This window comes from Artemia sp. Qi Xiang Cuo, chromosome 9 (assembly GCF_049724085.1).
Source record: "Artemia sp. Qi Xiang Cuo chromosome 9, ASM4972408v1, whole genome shotgun sequence".
In the NCBI taxonomy this organism is placed as follows: domain Eukaryota; kingdom Metazoa; phylum Arthropoda; class Branchiopoda; order Anostraca; family Artemiidae; genus Artemia; species Artemia sp. Qi Xiang Cuo.
The window spans coordinates 34,106,349-34,125,027 of NC_142802.1; the positions used below are offsets into that span (position 1 = coordinate 34,106,349).

Here is an 18,679-nt window from a genome sequence, read left to right on the forward strand (position 1 = left end):
AAGCTGAACTTATTAGGAGTTCTAGGAACTCATATCCCTGGGATAACAATTATGAAATTAAGTGATATAGAATATATTTACTCAGGCAGGAATGACATGGTGCATAGACAGGGAGTAGGGCTCATGATGAATAGGGAAGCTACTAAGTCTTTTTAAGACAGAAAGGTATTAATAATTGGATACTAATAGCTCGTCTAATGACTAAAAAGTACAGGGTATCAGTCATAGTAGTATGTGCCCTTGCAGAACCGACTGACAGAGATAGTAGTGACTCAGATAATTTTACCTACAGTTACAAGAGCGAATAGATAGAGTCCGAAGTAAAAAAATGGTGCTTTTATTAGGAGATTTTAACGCCCAAGTGAGTACAAATAAGGATAGATGGTATCCTAACCTAAGTAAATTTGGTAGAGAAAAAGAAAACAGTAATGACAAAATGGTCATAAAATGACCTATAAGTTAACATGATATCCACATGATGGTAAAATAGCTAACTTTATTAATTATATGATTATAAACCGAAGACTGGCAGGATCAATACAAGATATAGGGTATATATATATATATATATATATATATATATATATATATATATATATATATATATATATATATATATATATATATATATATATATATATATATATATATATATAAAATATTTAGAAAAGAAGGATTTAGAGTTGAATGCTAAGAAATCAGTAGTATTAGTATTTAGGTGTGAAGGAGATGTTGATTCAGAGGTCCATTTTAATTTGGAAGGAAAGGTCTTAGAGGTTAAAGAAGAATTTGTTTATTTGGGTGTTAAGTTTAGTCCATTAAGGGGGATGTCAGAGCATGTAGAAGATTTAATTTAAGGGGTAATAGGCTAATAAGTATGCTTTTGAGAAGTAATTTAAACCAGCTAGATGACATGAGGATCCAGAAAAAAGTTTTCCAGACAAAAGTAGCTTCTAGTCTACATCGGGGCTCTGAGGTTTGGGGTTTTTCTAAAGCAGCTAAGCTAGAAGTAGTTCAGATAAGATATTTTAAGAGAATTTTAGGCTTGAAGGATTTATTTAGTTCAGTGTTACTGAAAGGAGATTTAGGGCTTTTCACTTTAAGGAGTGTTAGATTGGTTAGAATAGTAAAATTCTGGGAGAAAATAAATAGGCTACCTAGAGTTCGGATTCTTAAGTCAGCTTATTTGGAGAGCTTGAAGGACGGTAGATGTGACATGTGGCCAAATCAAGTCATGAAAATACTGGACCTTTTTGGAATTTCGGAGAATGAAGGAAAAGGCCTTATGGGTGAAACCGTGTGAGTATGGAAGGAAGTCCAGCGAACCCTAAATGACCAAGAAATCCAAGAGAGGTAAGCTCATAAGGACCATTCTATGTCTTTGAGGTTTTACTCCTAAGCCAAAGACGGTTGGGGGGAGGAGGTTTATTTTAAATTTGGGTTGAATAAAGAGGATTTGAACAATTTGTTGTTGGTAAGAGGGGATAGTTTGGATTTAGGTGAGAGAAGGAATGTTTTGGGAAAGTTTTGGCTGGCGGCCGGCCCTTATTTTTGCCCAATGTGTTGATGTGTGAATGAGAACTTATTTCATTTTGTATCCGAGCGTGAAGAGCTGTCTGAGCTGCAGAATGAATGTTTTGGACGAGTGTTTGGGAGTGAATGCTGGTTAATTGAGAGGATGGCTGAGAGAAACGCATGTGCTATTAAACAGTTGTGTAAGTTTCTTCCTTTAGGGATTAAACATAGGGAATCATGTTTGAGGGGATAGCCTGTTACTGTATTTAGGATTTGAATTTTATTATTATTAGTGTTTGTTGGTTAAAATGTTGAACTTTGGTGTGTTTCTTTTTTGTCGTTTTGTTGTTCTTTTTTGTTTTTTGATTTTTATTATCTAAAGTTGCATTTTGTTCCTGAGCTTTGTTTGTAGACTGCATTATGTGTTGCAATGGCCCACAGGCTTTTTGCAATAAATCTTATCTTATCTTATAGGAGTGCTGTTAATGATTTTTAAAGCAAAGATCACCATCTAGTAGTGTTTAGGCTTAACTTGACGCTGAAATTTCAAATAGATAACTACCTTCCGGGAACCTATGACGTTGGTAAACTCTAGGGTAAGAATTTGAGTAAAAACTCCAGGAACAGTTGAATACTGAGTTTTGGGAAAATAATTGGTGAAGTTGCTAATAATCTCCTAGGGAAGAAAATTAGGAACGCAGCTATGAATATTCGTGAAAATGTTTTATATTTAATACAGAGGTGAAGGGGCTTGTACAAGAATTATATGAGTAATAAATCATATGAAAATAAGAGGAATTGTAAATAAAGAGGAGAAAGCTTACAAATATGAACTAAAGAGAAGTGAGGGGAGGCCGTGGAAAAAAATTGCTGAGGATCTGGAAGATGCAGCTAGACAGCATAATAGTAAAATACTGTACTGGCATGCTTATAAACTGAGAGGGTCAGTCGAACTTGTGCTTCGATTGAGTAGTCAAGCTGAGTAGTCAGTGATTGAGTAGTAGATAGAAAAATGAAACTAGTCAATCTGGACTTTTCCAAGTTAAAGATACAAGCGGAGCAACAGTTAGTTATAAGGATAGAGTTAAAGAAAACTGTTAAAGCCAAAGATACAAACGGAGCAAAAATTAATGATAAGGATAATGATAAGGAGTTAAAGAACATTTGAGACGGATAGAACATTTTGAGAGTATGTTGAACCTGGATTCAATTACAAGAAAAGATACAGTGGAAAATTGAAAAGTTTGTGACAAAGTGATTGTGAAAGAAGATTTATTTTGTGAGAAATAGTTAGTGACTGTACTAAAAGGATTAAAAAATAATAAGGCCCCAGGTTCTGATAGTGTGGTAAATTAGTTTCTTAAATATGACGGTTATGAGATTAAAAATAAGTTAAGGAAGATTATGAGTATGTTTTTTGAAAAAGGGAAGTACTTAGCGATTTTACGAACATCTTAATTAATCCCCCAGTATAAGAAAGGTAATAGGAGTGACTGTGGTAATTATAGAGGCAGTAGGCTGGTTTTTGTAGCTAGCAAACTACTCAGTAATATGATGCTTTTTAGACTTAGAGATGATGTAGACAATGTTTTAAGAGAAGAACAGTGCGGTTTTAGGAATGATAGAGGATTTGTCGACCAAAATTCCACTCTCAGGTTAATAATTGAGCAATAACTGAGTCACCAGACATCTTTATTCCTAAGTTTTATAGATTTTGAGGAAGCGTTCCATTCAGCTGATAGAAGAGCTGTGGCAAATGTGGTATTCTTGTATGGCATACCAGACAAATACATTGAAGTTATTAGTGCTTAGTACAAGAAGAACACTGCTGCGCTTAAGGCAGAGAATAAGGTTAGTAGCTGGTTTCGGATTAAATGAGGAGTTAAGCAAGGTTGTGTTATGGATCCCCATTTTTATGAATCATTCTTATGGATTTCGTGCTAATCAGAACAGAGAAGGCAATGTGAGAATATGGAACCAAATGGGAAAGACAAACTTTTTTTGACTGTGATTATTTTGATGATTTAAGCATCCTAGATAAAAGTATGAGCAAAATGAATGAACTTTTAGAGGTTTTGCGAGTTCAGGGTGCTAGAATAGGTTTAAAAATTAATGTTAAGAATACTAAGTTTCTAAGGCTAGGAATAAGTGAAGATTAAAAAGTGACGTGGGTAAGGAAAAGATTGATCAAGTGTACAGCTTCACTTACCCTGGTAGCATTAGTAGTAAAGACAGTGGGTGAATTAAAGATGTTAATAGTAGAATAAAATTTTTTTCAGGATGTTTTTTCAAAGTTGAAAAAAGTTTGGAACAATAAGACGGTAAGTCTGTGAACCAAGATTAGAATATTCAAAGCTACAGTGACGACAGGTGCCCAATATGGTCCTGAAAGCATCGGCGCTCCGAAAAATGGAGGAAGATTTGTTAGATGCTTTCCAGAGAAATTGCATACGTATTGTCTTAGCTCCAAAAAACGCAACTTACTGAATTTATTTCAAACATTAGGCTGTACGAAAAGTGTGGTTCAATCCCGCTTTCTAGGGCCACATTGAGAGAAAGGTTGAGATGGCTAGCGAACGCTCTGTGGATGAAGGATGACAGATTGCCAAAGATTGTCCTTATCGGCCAATCATGTAAGTCTAAGCAGAAAGAAGGTCGTTCTCTTTCTATCATTAGTGATCAAAAGATTTCGGTCGTTAGTGGAATAAGTAGTGTTGATGTAAATGAAACTTGGTGTCGGACAGATAGGGATATGCAAAAGAGGTCTCTCGGTGCCATTCATCTGTGTTTTTTTAAAGTGTTGCTAACATTTTTATTATTATTATTATTATTCTTAATATTTTGTACAATTTCCTTTTCAGCTACCTTAGCCAAAAAATAACGCAATTTATGTTCTGAGTATGATAAATATTCAGTAAGGCAGTGTAATAAATTACTTTTCCTAGCCTACTTTTCAGTTTTTAGCAAGAATGGATCGGATTTTGATCATGTTTGCAAACAAGAAGTTAGCTTCTCTGTGCCGCAGCTCAATTCTTAAGGTATATTTTTATTCGTTTGATTAGTTGAAAAAAATAGTGCATAAATGGCCACTTGGATTTTATTTGTCTTCTTTAAGACCTCCTTGATTTGAAATCTGAGTCTCTCTTGCATCTCCCTAGTTATAATATAGGAATATTTTAGTCAAATTAAGAAGGCTGTAGATGTCCCAGTTGCCTGTGTTTTTTTATGTATGTCCTGCTGTCATGGACTACCTTCCGTACTCAGTAAGATATGATCTGTCAAGAAACGAAGAAGGGATTTTTGAATCCATGTTTATTGCATTTAAAACCCAAGCTAGCACTCTAATTGCTGGTAATATATACCAACCTCCTAGTGTACCTGTTCCCTTTTTCCCTTCAGTTTCTTGATGAGGTTTTGAAAAAAAAATCCAATGTCCTTCTTTTTAAATGTCATTATAGGTAGCTTGAACCTGAGTTTGTTTCACCAGGGGTCATTCCCATCTCAAGGTTTTTTTTTTCAGCTGTGCTCGCTTGCAGAAAATTACCTTCTGCATGTATTCCAAATCGGGCAACTGTCACTACTGCTTCTGAGTTATTTAATATTTTTTCAAAGTTAACTTTAGTGCCAAGTTCTTTTCTCAGACCATTTCCTGTTTCTTGCAGTTTTGAGTTTTCTCATTCCTTGCCTAGAAAGGCATATATGATTCTTATGGAAGGTATGCTCGTATAAACTTCGGAGAGGGCGCATTTGATTGGAAATTGAAAGTTCTTGTTCACTTTTGAAGAGCCAAAAGATATCAGAGGGCAACTAGCCCCCCCTCCATGCCCTTTTTCCTCAGACCCATCCGATAAGAACTTTGAGATAGCTATTTTTTTTTAATAGTTCAAAGATCGTATAATGAAAACTCCGGGGTCGACATAACCACCCAGAGCCTGGATGCAGGCGTTTCAAGTACTGCTCTGGGGGCATATATAGTTCTTATGGAAGGATTGCTCATTTAAACTTCGAAGAGGTCTCATATGATTTGAAACTGAAACTTCACGTTCACTTTTAAAGAGTCAAAAGAGATCGGCGGGCAAATAGCCTCTGCACGCACTATTCTCCTCAAACCCATCCGATAAGAACTTTGAGAGACCCATTTTTTTCAGATTGGTTCAAAGATCATGTAACAAAAACACCGGGGTTGACAAAATCCTTCAGGTCCCAGAGTAGATGCTGTAAGTAATGCCTGGGGAGCATATACAGCTGTTGTGGAAGGGATGCTGGTATAAACTTCAGAGAGGGCTCATTTAATTGGAAATTGAAAGTTCTTGTTCAGTTTTTAAGAGTCAAAAGAGATCAGAGGAAATCTATCCTACCACGCCCCTTTCCCCCCAAATGCATCCGATAAAAATTTAGAGATAGTCATTTGTTAAAAATAGTTCAAAGGTCAGATAAAAAGACTACGGTGTCAACACAACCACCCAGGGCCCGGGAGCAGGTGTTGCAAGTTATGCCCTAGGGGAATATGGTTCTTATGGAAGGGATACTCGCATAAACTTCAGAGAAGGCTGATTTGAATGGAAATTGAAAGTTCTAATTCAAGTTTTAAGAGTCACAAGAGATCGACCCCCCCCCCAAACCCTTTTTCCCCAAACCCATCCGATACAAATTTTGAGACAGCAATTTTTCTTTTTAATAGTTCAAATGTCCGATAACAAAAACTCCGGTGTCAACACAACCCCCCAGGGCCCGGGGGCAGACATTGTAAGCTATGTCCTGGGGCCGTGTATGGTTCTTATGAAAAGGATGCTCGTAAAAACTTCAGAGAAAGCTCATTTGAATGGAAATTAAAAGTTCTAGTTAATTTTGTAAAAGTTGAAAAAGATTGGAGGGCAACTAGCCCCTCCTGCCCTCCATGCCTTTGGGTTTATCGGATGCATATACCCATCCGATAAAACTTTGAGGTGACCATTTTGTTAAAAATAGTTCAAACATTAGATATTAAAACTCCAGGGTCGAAACAATCCCCCAGGGCTCAGGGATAGGCATTATAAGTTATACTCTGGAGGTATATATGATCCCTATAGAAGGGATGCTCGTATAAACTTCAGAGAAATTTTTAAAAATTTCATTTTTAAAGAGTCAAAAGAGACCAAAGGGCAGTTACCCTCCCCCCCCCCCCCCTGCGCGCCATTTTTTCCAAACCCATCCGATAAAAATTTTGAAATAGCCATTTTGTTGAAAATAGTTCAAACATCAGATAATAAGAACTCCAAGGTTGACACAAACCCATTTTTATACTTTGATATTGTTACTTTGATACCAGTGTTGATACTTTGGTGAACATTGGATTTTTAAAAAGAAAATTGTATTGTGAAATAAGGAATTTTTAAAAAACTTGAAATTTTTTGCAATCAAAAACGAACCAAAATTAATTAAAAAAAAAATCTGAAAATAAGTTTTTAAAGAAAAGTAAAGGCCATTTTAAACTTAAGCTCAGAAGATACAAATACTTGTTAATATTCCCACTCAAAACGACCAGAAATTACTATTAAAGAATAAATGAAACCCAAAACGAACAGAAATTAAATAAACAATCATAGCAAAACACATATAACAAGTAATAATACGAATGAATAAATAGATCTGAAAGCGACTAATGCTTAAATTGAATATGCAAATCAAGCTTAAAACGAAAAAAAAATTTTGCTATTGAAGTATAAATGAAACTCAAAACGAACAGAAATTAAATAAACAATCAATGCAAACAAATATACAATAGATATTAATGTAAATGAGTAAATCAATCTTATAACAAGTTAAACTTAAATTAAATATGCAAATCAAGCTTGAAACGAATAAAAATCACTACAAACAAGAGTTTGGGTATCGCCTCCTTCTCTCACTGTAAAAGTGAAAAAAACCTACTGCGTCAATGTCACTTTACTGAAAACTATATGAGTCTTGAACAGTCTTAGAAAATATAAAAAAAACATCAAATTGAAAATTTTATGTATAATGAAATTAATTGTTGAAAGGTCCATCAGCTCAAGAATTTATTTCATTGTTATTTTATTTTTATTGTCAATGCTGTAAGAACTGGACAAGAAAATATTTGTAATAGAATTTGTTTTTAGTTAAGTGCAAATGACGCAGTAGGATTTTGATTTTTTTTTTTTTTTTACAGTTAAGGAAGGGGGCAGTATCCAAACTCTTGTTTGTAGTGAAACTATATTCGTCTTGAACAACTTTGGAAAGAACTGGTAAATTAAACTGAATATTTGATGTATAATAATATTAATTGCTGAAAGCTCCTCAGTTCAAAATTTTACTATAATTTCATTGTTTATTTTCAATATTAAGTACAAAAGAAAATGTTTGTAATAAATTTGGTTTTCTGTAAAGCGCCAATGACGCAGTAGGTTTTAGGCTTTTACAGTGAGAGAAGGAGGCGATACCCAAACTCTGGTTTGTAATGATTTTATTCGTTTCAAGCTTGACTTGCATATTCAATTTAAGTTTCACTCGTTTTAAGATTGATTTATTCATTTACATTAATACCTATATTGTATGTTTGTTTGCATTGATTGTTTATTTAATTTCTGTCGTTTTAAATTTTATTAACACTTCAATAGTATAATATTTTTTGTTCGTTTAAAGCTTTATTTTCATAATCTATCTAAGCATTACTCGCTTTAAGATCTATTTTTTCATTTATATTATTACTGGTTGTAGGTTTTTGCTATGATTGTTTATTTAATTTCTCTTCGTTTTGAGTTTCATTTATTCTTTAATAGTAATTTATGGTCATTTTGAGTTTGAATTTTAACAGGTATTTGTATCTGATGATCTTAAATTTAAAATGGCCTTTACTTTTCTTTGAAAAACTCCTTTTACGGAAAGTTTTTTTTCTTAATTAATTAACACATAAGATTCTTCTTTTGAAACTTTCCTATATCGGTACAAAAGAGACTGCTTAATCTTTGTTTATTTTGTATTTATTTGGTCGAGTCATCTTCATCCGCCCTTTCTCTAACTATATGAAGTAGAGTTTGGTGTTCTGAAAGTTTTTGTCAATAAGCCGATACTCATTTTAATACAAGTTAATTACCTTATTAGTGCAGTTGAAAATTAAAAACTTAAGATTTGTTGTCGTCTTGGTCAATCAACATCTACTACTAACAGTGACAAGAGTTCGTCTTCTCCAGATGTACTTATTGCTTGTGTTGATGACAGTACTCTTGGTAAAGCCGGTAGAACTGAGTTTAGTCTTTTTTCAAAGATGTCAACCCATTTTAAGAAGTTTTCAACTGGTTTGAAGTTAATTACCTTGTTTTAAATTTAAGAGAGTCACCTTTTTTCATTTTGTAAAGAGCTTCAGGTGCTTGCCCAGGTTAATTAAATTCATGTATTAAAAGGTTTCCTAAGTAGACCTAAGGGCCGTTACTTTCGATTCCTAGGCATTTTCATCGATCTAAGATCTTTCAATTTAAGTATCACATTAACCTTATCAAAAGGATAATTCCAGGGTTAATTCTTAGTATCTTTTTCTACAACCTTGTTCAGTCTTATCTATCATATTGTCCTGTTATTTGGATTCTAACTTTTCCTTCGTCAATGAAGCCACTTTCAAAGCTTCATAATAAAGCAAGGAGTATTATGTAGGAAACTATTGGTTATTCATTACAACCCTGGATTAATTTGAATTCTCTTTATTTTCTGTCGTGTGCATGGCCACCTTTTTAAAACCCTCTACAATAATTTAAATTTTGTTTCTGGTAAATCAATTTATCATTTCCGTAGTTCAAACAACTCACATATTCGTCAAACTTCATCAGTGAGGTCTGACTTAAGCCGTAGGATCGTTTGTAAAATCAAATAAAAAGTGCTCCCCGAGTCTGCACGAGGCTGTCACTCATTTCTTATCTTTAAAAAAAAAGGTTAGGGAATATACAACTATAATTGAGTCTATTTTCTTTTCTTTTTTTTTTCTTTTTGCACTTCCTGGAGTTGACGTTTATGGATCGGGTTTGGGGTTTATTTGAGGCGGTTAATTACTGTAATGGTGTCCTGCCTAGGCTGTTTTAAGGTGGTTTTTTAAGGTGAGCAAATGGATTTTGTATTTTTTTTTGTACTTTTGTAATAAATACATTAGTTGATTTGGTATACGACATTTTTTTTGGGGGGGGGAAGGGTTACTCTTTGTTCTTTCTTGGCCCCGTAGCCTTACAGGGTGGGGGTAAGGATATGAACTTATTACTACAGGTTTATGTTATACTATGCATATGTTTTAGAAAATAAATCTTATCTTACTACATTTCTCCCAACAAATTGGCAGGCTGGGGATGTTGGATGGACCGTTGACCCACTTTTGTCTTCCAGTCATAACTATTGAGAATTACTGGTTTGGTTGATCTCAGTTTTAACGACAGGATAGGCAGGGCTTGTTATGGAGACAATAATTCTGTTTTGCTTCCTAATCACACAGATGTAAAATACGTGCTACATTCCACTCCAAAAAGATGCAATGTGCCTAACTTTCTGCCGAAAGATGGGAAGGAGAGGGTAATAGAGGGGCCTCAGGTCCGTTGTGTGCTTCCAATCATGCTGAGTGAAAATCCTTGTATGATTTCAATTTAAAAAAAGAGCTATTTACCTATCTTTCTCATACAATGATGGTACGGGGGACGGTATTCAAGAGACCATAATCGTCCTGCGGTCACGCGCATAAAAACTGACTCAGGACTTCCCGCCAACTCAGGACTAAGTTAAGTTTTGTAAAAAGTCATTATCTAAGCTGTTTTTCAACATGCACCTCAACAGTTAAGTAAACACCCCTTGAAAATCCAAAAATGATACATATAAGGAACAAAAGCGTGATCTCGTAATAAATTTGTACATCAAGTGAATTTGTATGCGAAAAAGTGATGTAATTTACTTCTATCACCTCATCAAAGATTGCAGATCAGCCTTGAAAAAGAAATACATCTATCCTGCTTCAGAAGTTTATCTTATTGCTGCACATCAGCTGTCTAATACCACTAGTAAGGAAAAAGTAAAGTATAATCGGTACTTATCGTTTGCTTAAACAGTTGCTTAAAAAAAACACTATGAATTTTAATTTCCATTCGAATGAAGCCTCTACCAATATTTTAGGACTACTGGGTCGATACGATCACCCTGGGAAAAACACCCAAAAAACAAACAAACAAAAACACGCATCCGTGCTCTTTTTTCTGATAGAAAATACCAATTCCACATTTTGCAGATAGGATCTTCAAACCTTTAAATTTTGATGGTGTGAATTTTCATTAAGATTCTTTGACTTGTAGGGGGTGTTTTCACCTTTTAAGATTCAGCAAAGTTTCTCAGGCTCCTAGCCTTTGATGAGTATTGCTAAAGCTCGGAAAAAGCAAAATAAGCCGATTAAATTTATCTATCTATTGGTATACAAATTCTGTTTTTCTAGAATTTCGGTTAATATTGAACTGGGTCGCTCCTTACTTACAGTTCCTTACTGCGAACTCTTTGATGGATCATGGATTCTTTACAGGAGAATAGTAAATAAATAAAAAACAATTTTAATTGTTCTTTAGTTGATTGACTCATAAAATCTTTAAGAAGTCCAAAGATTTGAGCTTGTGACTTTATCAATCAATTTAACTATTTAAAGAATTTCTTATTCGTTCATGATCAAATAAAATTCTATTCAGAAAATTGTTTTATGTATTTACTAGCTGCTTTTGATATAAACAAAATGATGCTACCACAAAAATAAGGATAAGACTGTTCCAGCTTAGTTAAAAAAATAACAACGAAGAGTATAATAAAAGTACATACGCAGTTTAACGCGAAATTTAGGGAAAAAAGCAGCTTCTGAAGATGACAGGTTTTCCAAGATTCTCATACAGTTTTCCATGATGCTTTTGAAGATGCATGCTTAAGGTTATTTTTTTTTGTGAAACAAATAATAACCAAAAATGGTAAAAATGTACATCAATTCCAAGGAAAAATCTAGGAAGGATGAAGGTTTTGAATAGACAACATGTGCTAGAATTTTATACATACACTTTTAGGTGGAATATACACTTCTTTTTTTTAAAGAAATAATAATTTAAATTAAGTAATAACATCCGTGCGTGAATTATAAGGCGAAATACAGGTAGTATGCAGGTTTGAAAACGACACGGAAGGAGCAAAAAATAGAGCCTAGCAATTTTTCAGTTGCGTTTAGATTAATTCAGATTACCTACTGAATACAAACCAGCTAAGATTACCTGGGCATTAATCTTCACAGCAGTCATAGGATCTAATACTTCGCTTGGCGGGAATGATCAGTATATCCCATTCGAGGCTAGGATAATATTTTTACAGGTTGATTTTAACTTCCACAAAACCTGTCCCATATACAAGGAGTATAATTTGTCCCATATACAAAATATGTCCCATATGAAAAATATATTTGTCACATATGCAAAACATGTCCCATATAACAAGGAACGTGCAAAAAAATGGAGCCTAACAGTTTTTCAGTTCAGTTTAGATTAACTCAGATTACCTAATCAAGCTAACCAGCTAAGATTACCTGGGTATTTGTCTTCACAGCATTCATAGGATCTAATACTTCGCTTGGCGGGAATGCTCAGTATATCCCATTCGACGCTAGGATAATATTCTTTCAGGTCGATTCCAACTTCCACAAAATCCGTCCCATATACATCATCTAAGTGGTATAAATCTATCTGAAAACATTTTCTGCTTATTTTTTATTACTCCTCAAACGTGTAAATAATACTAATGAAAATACTGATGGTAAATATCATGTTAAATTAAAAACGACAGAAATAATAATAGCATATTTGAACCCTATATACCTACAAAAATGCACAAAAAGGAGTAGGCCTATACTTAATTAAAAATACGTATGACCGCAAACACTAAAAATACACTAACAATGTCTCACAAAAGATTAATGCAACCCAAGAGAAAAATCTAAGACTGATTCAGATCGCTGTCTGGATCTGCTTACTAATCCATCTATCTTATCACATATCTAAAAAACTTTGTGACGCTTGGAGATGTGGCTGTTACGAGACCAGATATAGTCCGGGCAACATGTGTTGAAAATGTGAAACATACCACGCCAGAATGGGGCAGGTACGAGAATTGGCCAAGCCTCTCCCCTAAATCGATCATGCTGATTCGAAAAATTCTAACGGCACTTGCTTGCGAGGGGTGAAACACTCCGAAACTTGAAATTTTATTGTTTTTTGTTGCTTCATGCAAGAAAATGCATCTTCCACAAAGTTTGAGGGGCAGTTTTCCGCTTAAATACAAGATGGAAATGTCTAGAGGCTATAGAATATCTTCATAACAAACTAACACGATTAGTTATAAAAAAAAATCGCAGCAATGACACAGGTAAAGAAACTACCCAAAGTCAGAATTAACACTATTTATTTAATGCTCCCATTCCCAAATTCATTACGGTTTTTTCCCTAGTATCCCTCCATTTCAAGTCACGCGCAAATATTCCTCGTCTGAATCAGTCACGTCCACAAGATTTACACTTGCAATATGGTGGAGTTTTCTGAATAGTGAATGGCCAAGCAGTAAGAGTTGATTTAATGGGCACTATCCATCTTTCCTTCATCTTCCATCCAAAATCAAGCGGAGAAAAGGTAAGAGGGGCGAGGCATATGGGTCTGCAGAATAATGGACCACTGGTAAATCGACCTTTTCACATGGAGGGCAAAGAAGTCATCGGTTGGAGGCAGGCTCATCAGCGTTTTCCGGCGAGGGAGCAAGTGAACGTGGAGGTCATTCAAACACGAAAATCCCTCTGATTTTCTGTATGAGGCGATCAAAATCTCGCAACACAGTATCATAATATCTTCCTGAAGCTCAACTACTTGGTTGATTTGTTCCAAAATCTATTCAGTAAGAGCAGATATTCGAGGTAACCAAGGCATAGCTGATCTAAGGATTTGGGATATCTGTGATAAGGGATACCTATAAAAGTGTTCAGAAGGGAGGCCAAGTGGTTTGCAACTGTCCCATCTCACAGGTATTACTTAATTTATATAAAAATTATTACATTCTATTATCTATATACCGTGGACGAAGCTTTTTGGCCTATTTATTATTTTATAAGAAAGGGGGCGGGGGGTGGATGAAATCTGTGAAAATAAGGAATTTTTTTTTCTTCTAATAATTGGTGGAATAGGTGTGATGGTTTCAGGGGCGGATCCAGGATTTCTTAGGGGGGGGGGGCAAAATAGGTTGATCCGATAAACTTACGTTAGGAGCAAGTTTAATTAATGCAAACTTGCGTTAATTAGGTAAATTACACTACTTTAGACTACTTTAGGGGGATATCCAATGCCCCCCTCTGGATTCGCAACTGGATGGTTTATCATTTTTTTTCACGTCATGACATTTGTTTTCTCAGATTGTAGTTCCTGTGATACTTGAAAAGTCTAGTTACCTGTTTTGGCGGAGAGCCGAGATAAGACTAGTTTCGTTTTCAATCATTGTTTTCGCATGAAATGGGCACTATGGGCAGACGTTTCCTGAACTTTAAACAATAAACACCTCTGTTTGAAAATCTTTGCAGTTTGTGAATTTACATAGCGATAAGGATTCCTGATTGAGACCAATTTTAGGACTTGTGTTCTAACGACTTCGAAACCTACTTGTAATTCCTATCAACATCTGAACTAATTTTATATATATATATATATATATATATATATATATATATATATATATATATATATATATATATATATATATATATATATATATATATATATTTTTTTTTTTTAAATAATATATTTTTTTTTATTTGTATATTTTATAATTTTATTAATAATTTATATAAAATATTTTAATAATTAATAATTTTAGATTGTTATTCTTTTTTTTTTTTGTGTTTTTTATGTTTTTTGTAAAATTATGTTATTATTGTGTTTTTTTTTTTTTTTTTTTATTTTTTTTTTTTATATATATATATATATATATATATATATATATATATATATATATATATATATATATATATATATATATATATATATATATATATATATATATATATATATATATATATATATATATATATATATATATATATATATATATATATATATATATATATATATATATATATATATATATATATATATATATATATATATATATATATATATATATATATATATATATATATATATATATATATATATATATATATATATATATATATATATATATATATATATATATATATATATATATATAGGCGCGTACAAACAGGTCCTCTCATTTGATCTGCCATCAGCGGTCCAATTACCCCCGAACACGTATTTTGGCAGAAACTTTCTCAAAATGCCTTTGAAACCAACTTGAGACTTCGAAACCTATTTTTAATTCCTAAAAACATCTAGTAATAACATTGCACTACTAATTACCGATTTTCATGTATGTATTGGAATAAATTAATTTAAAATTAGTTTCTTCAAAATTAGTGTTCCAACGTTGAAGCAAAGTTTCGCGTTCAAGAGAGATCTGACTTGTCTACCCGTGAAAAGATCTAATGTCGCTTATGTTTATAGTTTCTCAGGAGCACTTGCACCTCGGTCCGGGTTTTTATAATGGGTGAGATAGAGAAAAATCATACTGCTAATTATATAAACTGTGCTCTTGGGCTAGGGTTGTAAGTTAGGCAAGTTGCCTATTCTGTACGCATAATGTTTGTTATTGGGAAATTGGTATGTTTCATCCTGCGTCTTCAAAAAAGCTTACTCTATGAAAGATGAGAATTTTAGGAAATGTTGAGAGGGGTGTCAAACAAAATCGAAAACGCTATATGTAGGATGGTTGTGTAAAGATCGAATAAGCAATATCTAAGGAAATCCTGGGGGTATTGAGTTAAGGCTTTGCAGGAATGTTGAGGGGGATGTTGATGAGTGATCGGAAGGCAACAGACCCCTCCCCCTTAGACTTCTTAAATGACTCCCTGAGCACTGGTAGGAAGTTAGAAAAATCATTATGTTTAGAACAGTCGAAACGTCTAACAGTTTTTTAATATACCCCCCTAAAGTTTTTTATTGCTAAAAAAAATAGAGTTGTGAGAAAGTAAAACTTTAGCGTAAAGAGCGAGGCGTTGAGGAGGGGACAGCCCCTTTCATATACGGAATAATTTCTGTTTGTTTTAAGTTTTAAGGTCTTTCATTACTTTCAGTTAAAAAAACTTGGTTTTTTATTTAATTTTTGAACGTTTTAAAAAGTCCGATGCAATAGGCTTGAAATTGTCTTTGCAGCATTTTGACTCTTGCAGATAGATTAAATAAATAAAAAACAAGTTTTTTTTAACTGAAAGTAAGGAACGACGTTAAAACTTAAAACCAACAGAAAACATTCCGTATATGAAAGGGGTTGTGCCCTCCTCAACGCCTCGCTCTTTACATTATAGTTTTTTATTGTTTATAAAAAAGAGTTGTGAGAAAATCAAACTTTAGCGTAAAGAGCGAGGCGTTGAGGAGGGGACAGCCCCTTTCATATACGGAATAACTTCTTTTCGTTTTAAGTTTTAACGTCGTTCTTTACTTTCAGTTAAAAAAAACTTGTTTTTTTTATTTAATTTTTGAATGTTTTTGAATTGATGCAGGTTTTGATTTTGGCTCACCGTACATGAATAATTAAAACAAAATTTGTATATTAATTTTATTTTTATATGGTTAAATAGTCTCCTCGAAAGTTGTTTAATTTTTTTACGAACGTTTTTATTAGTAATAAAAATACGTAACTTACGAATTAACTTACGTAACGAACTTCTGTGTTCATATATTTTTAATGCGTATATTAGGGGGTTCTCTCCCTAGTCAATACCTTGCTTTTTAAGCTAAAGTTTGAATTTTGTTCCAATTCTTTAAAAATGACCGCTTAATCCCAAAGGCCGTTAATTAGAATAATTAGCTCTTATGAAAGTACTAAAAAATCTTTGGCTTAAAGAGCGAGTTATTGACTAGGGGGTGAACCCAATCATATACGTAATATTTTCTGCTGGTTTTAAGTTTTGATGTTGCTCCTTACTTTCAGTTGAAAAACTTGTTTTTTTTAATTTAATTTCTGATCTTTTTTTGAATAATTTTGGGAAATCTGGTGTCCCCTTCATAGCAATGTCCCTTCCCCCATTAAAACTTCCTTCATGGAAAGATCCTCCCACATAACTCCCGATCCCTCCCTACTACCAGAAAAAAACCCCCCTGAAGACGTCTGTTTACTTCCCAATAACCAATACTATATGTTAACATTGGGTAATGCTCATAACTTCCAGCCCGCCCCCCGGGGGCTTCGGGGTATCAAGTCATCCTAAAAGACATAGTTATCACATTTTCGACCATGCTGAACAAAATAGTTATCTCAAAATTTTGATCGGGTGACTTTGGGAAAAAATGAGCCTGGGAGGGAACCTAACTGCCCTCCATTTTTTGGTCACTTAAAAGGGGAACTAAAACTTTTAATTTCCGTTCCAATGAGCCCTCCTACGATATTTTAGGACCACTGGGTCGATACGATCACCCCTGGGGGGAAAAAACAAAAAAACAAATAAACACGTATCCGTGATCTTTCTTCTGGCAAAAAATGCAAAATTCCACATTTTTGTATATAGGAGCTTGAAACCTCTGCAATAGGGTTCTCTGATACGCTGAATATGATGGTGTGATTTCCATTAAGGTTTTATAATTTTTAGGGGGTCTTTCACCTTTTTTTCGAAAATCAGCCAAATTTTCTCAGGCGCGTAACTTTTGATGGGTAGGATTAAACCTGATGAAACTTATATATTTGAAATCAGCATTAAAATATGATTCTTTTGATATATCTATTGGTATCAAAATCCTGTTTTCTAGAGTTTCGGTTACCATTGAGCCGGATCGCTCCTTACTTACAGTTCGTTACCACGAACTGTTTGATTTTGAATCCCTCCCGAACATACCTATACAAAAACACCGGCAAAACATCCACTGTTGGAATTCAAGCTTCCTTTCGATCTAGATATTCGTCTGAAACAAATCAAAATTATTGAGAAAAATTCCCGGTCACGAGGCCGTCCATGGTGTAAAATCTTCGGGTAATGTGTCACTTGAACAAATAAATCAATTTGCAGCAAAGAATGTTACTTATGCTACGCAAAAAGGTTTTAAAGACTTTGAGGTCAGTGTTCACAGAGTAGGCTATTGCAGGGTCATCAAAAGAATAGCTACAAGTTATGAGGTAAATACTGTTGAAAGTTGTGACGGCGTTATTGATGAAAAGACACAAGATAATGCTTTGCATTTCAGGATTAAAGTGGGTTATTAAATGTTCAGAGTATCTGAATTCTTGGGGCCTCCTTGCCTCTGCCATAAGTGCCAATAGCCAAACCATTTCAAAGCTACTTGCAATCAGCCCGTTCACTGCTCATGTTGCTTAGGAGAACATGTTTCTATTCTACGCGTGACACAATTTGTCATGCAAGCCCAAAGTGCGCAAAAAAGCAGAGGAGCCCATGTTTCATACATTCTTAAGTGCCAAATGCTACGGGATGTCTTGATTAAACCTCCTGACTGAAAACGATTATTAATGTAAATATATCAGTTTGTTCATTAAATATCAATGGCACAGTTTTTTCATACAATCAATAAAAAAATGAAAGATTTTGATGTTCTGCTCCAACAGAAAGATCTTGTCCTGGGTCTTTCCGTAGATTCTCTTCGCAAAAGTCCAGTTCTTTCAACTAAGGCTCACGAATCTAGAGACAGACCGTAAAGAGGCATAACTTGCTTGGAGAAACGGTCACTTGTACCCCCTTAAACCCAGGTTTGTTTTACTCATCAGATAATATTATTGCTACCAAACTTGGTAACCTTGTGCTAATAAACACTTACCTCCCCCATAATCAACGACACTTACCTTCATTAAAAAATATTTTAGGGCTTGTTCATCGCTAAATAGCCAAATAATTAGCATAAATAGCCATGATTATCGCTGGATGATAATCGGTGATTTCATTTGGGACGTCCATAGTGATTCTATTCGTTCGGATACAGTTCTTGATTCCCTTACCATTGACCAGCGGGTTGTACTAAAAAGTATCAGCCACAACTATGTTCATAACATTGCTCAAAAGATACAATTT

At 34.1% G+C, this 18,679-nt stretch overlaps 1 protein-coding gene across 2 annotated transcripts in view; it reads right to left on the reverse strand.

Moving 5' to 3' along the window:
• Nucleotides 1–18,679, reverse strand: part of nAChRalpha2 (nicotinic acetylcholine receptor alpha2) — a 193,641-nt gene that overhangs the window by 52,590 nt on the left and 122,372 nt on the right. For both annotated transcript variants that reach the window (XM_089094485.1, XM_089094484.1), the window contains one exon: nt 12,083–12,239. In XM_089094485.1, the coding sequence (XP_088950611.1) occupies nt 12,083–12,239 (157 nt within the window). The remainder of the gene's footprint in view (nt 1–12,082; nt 12,240–18,679) is intronic.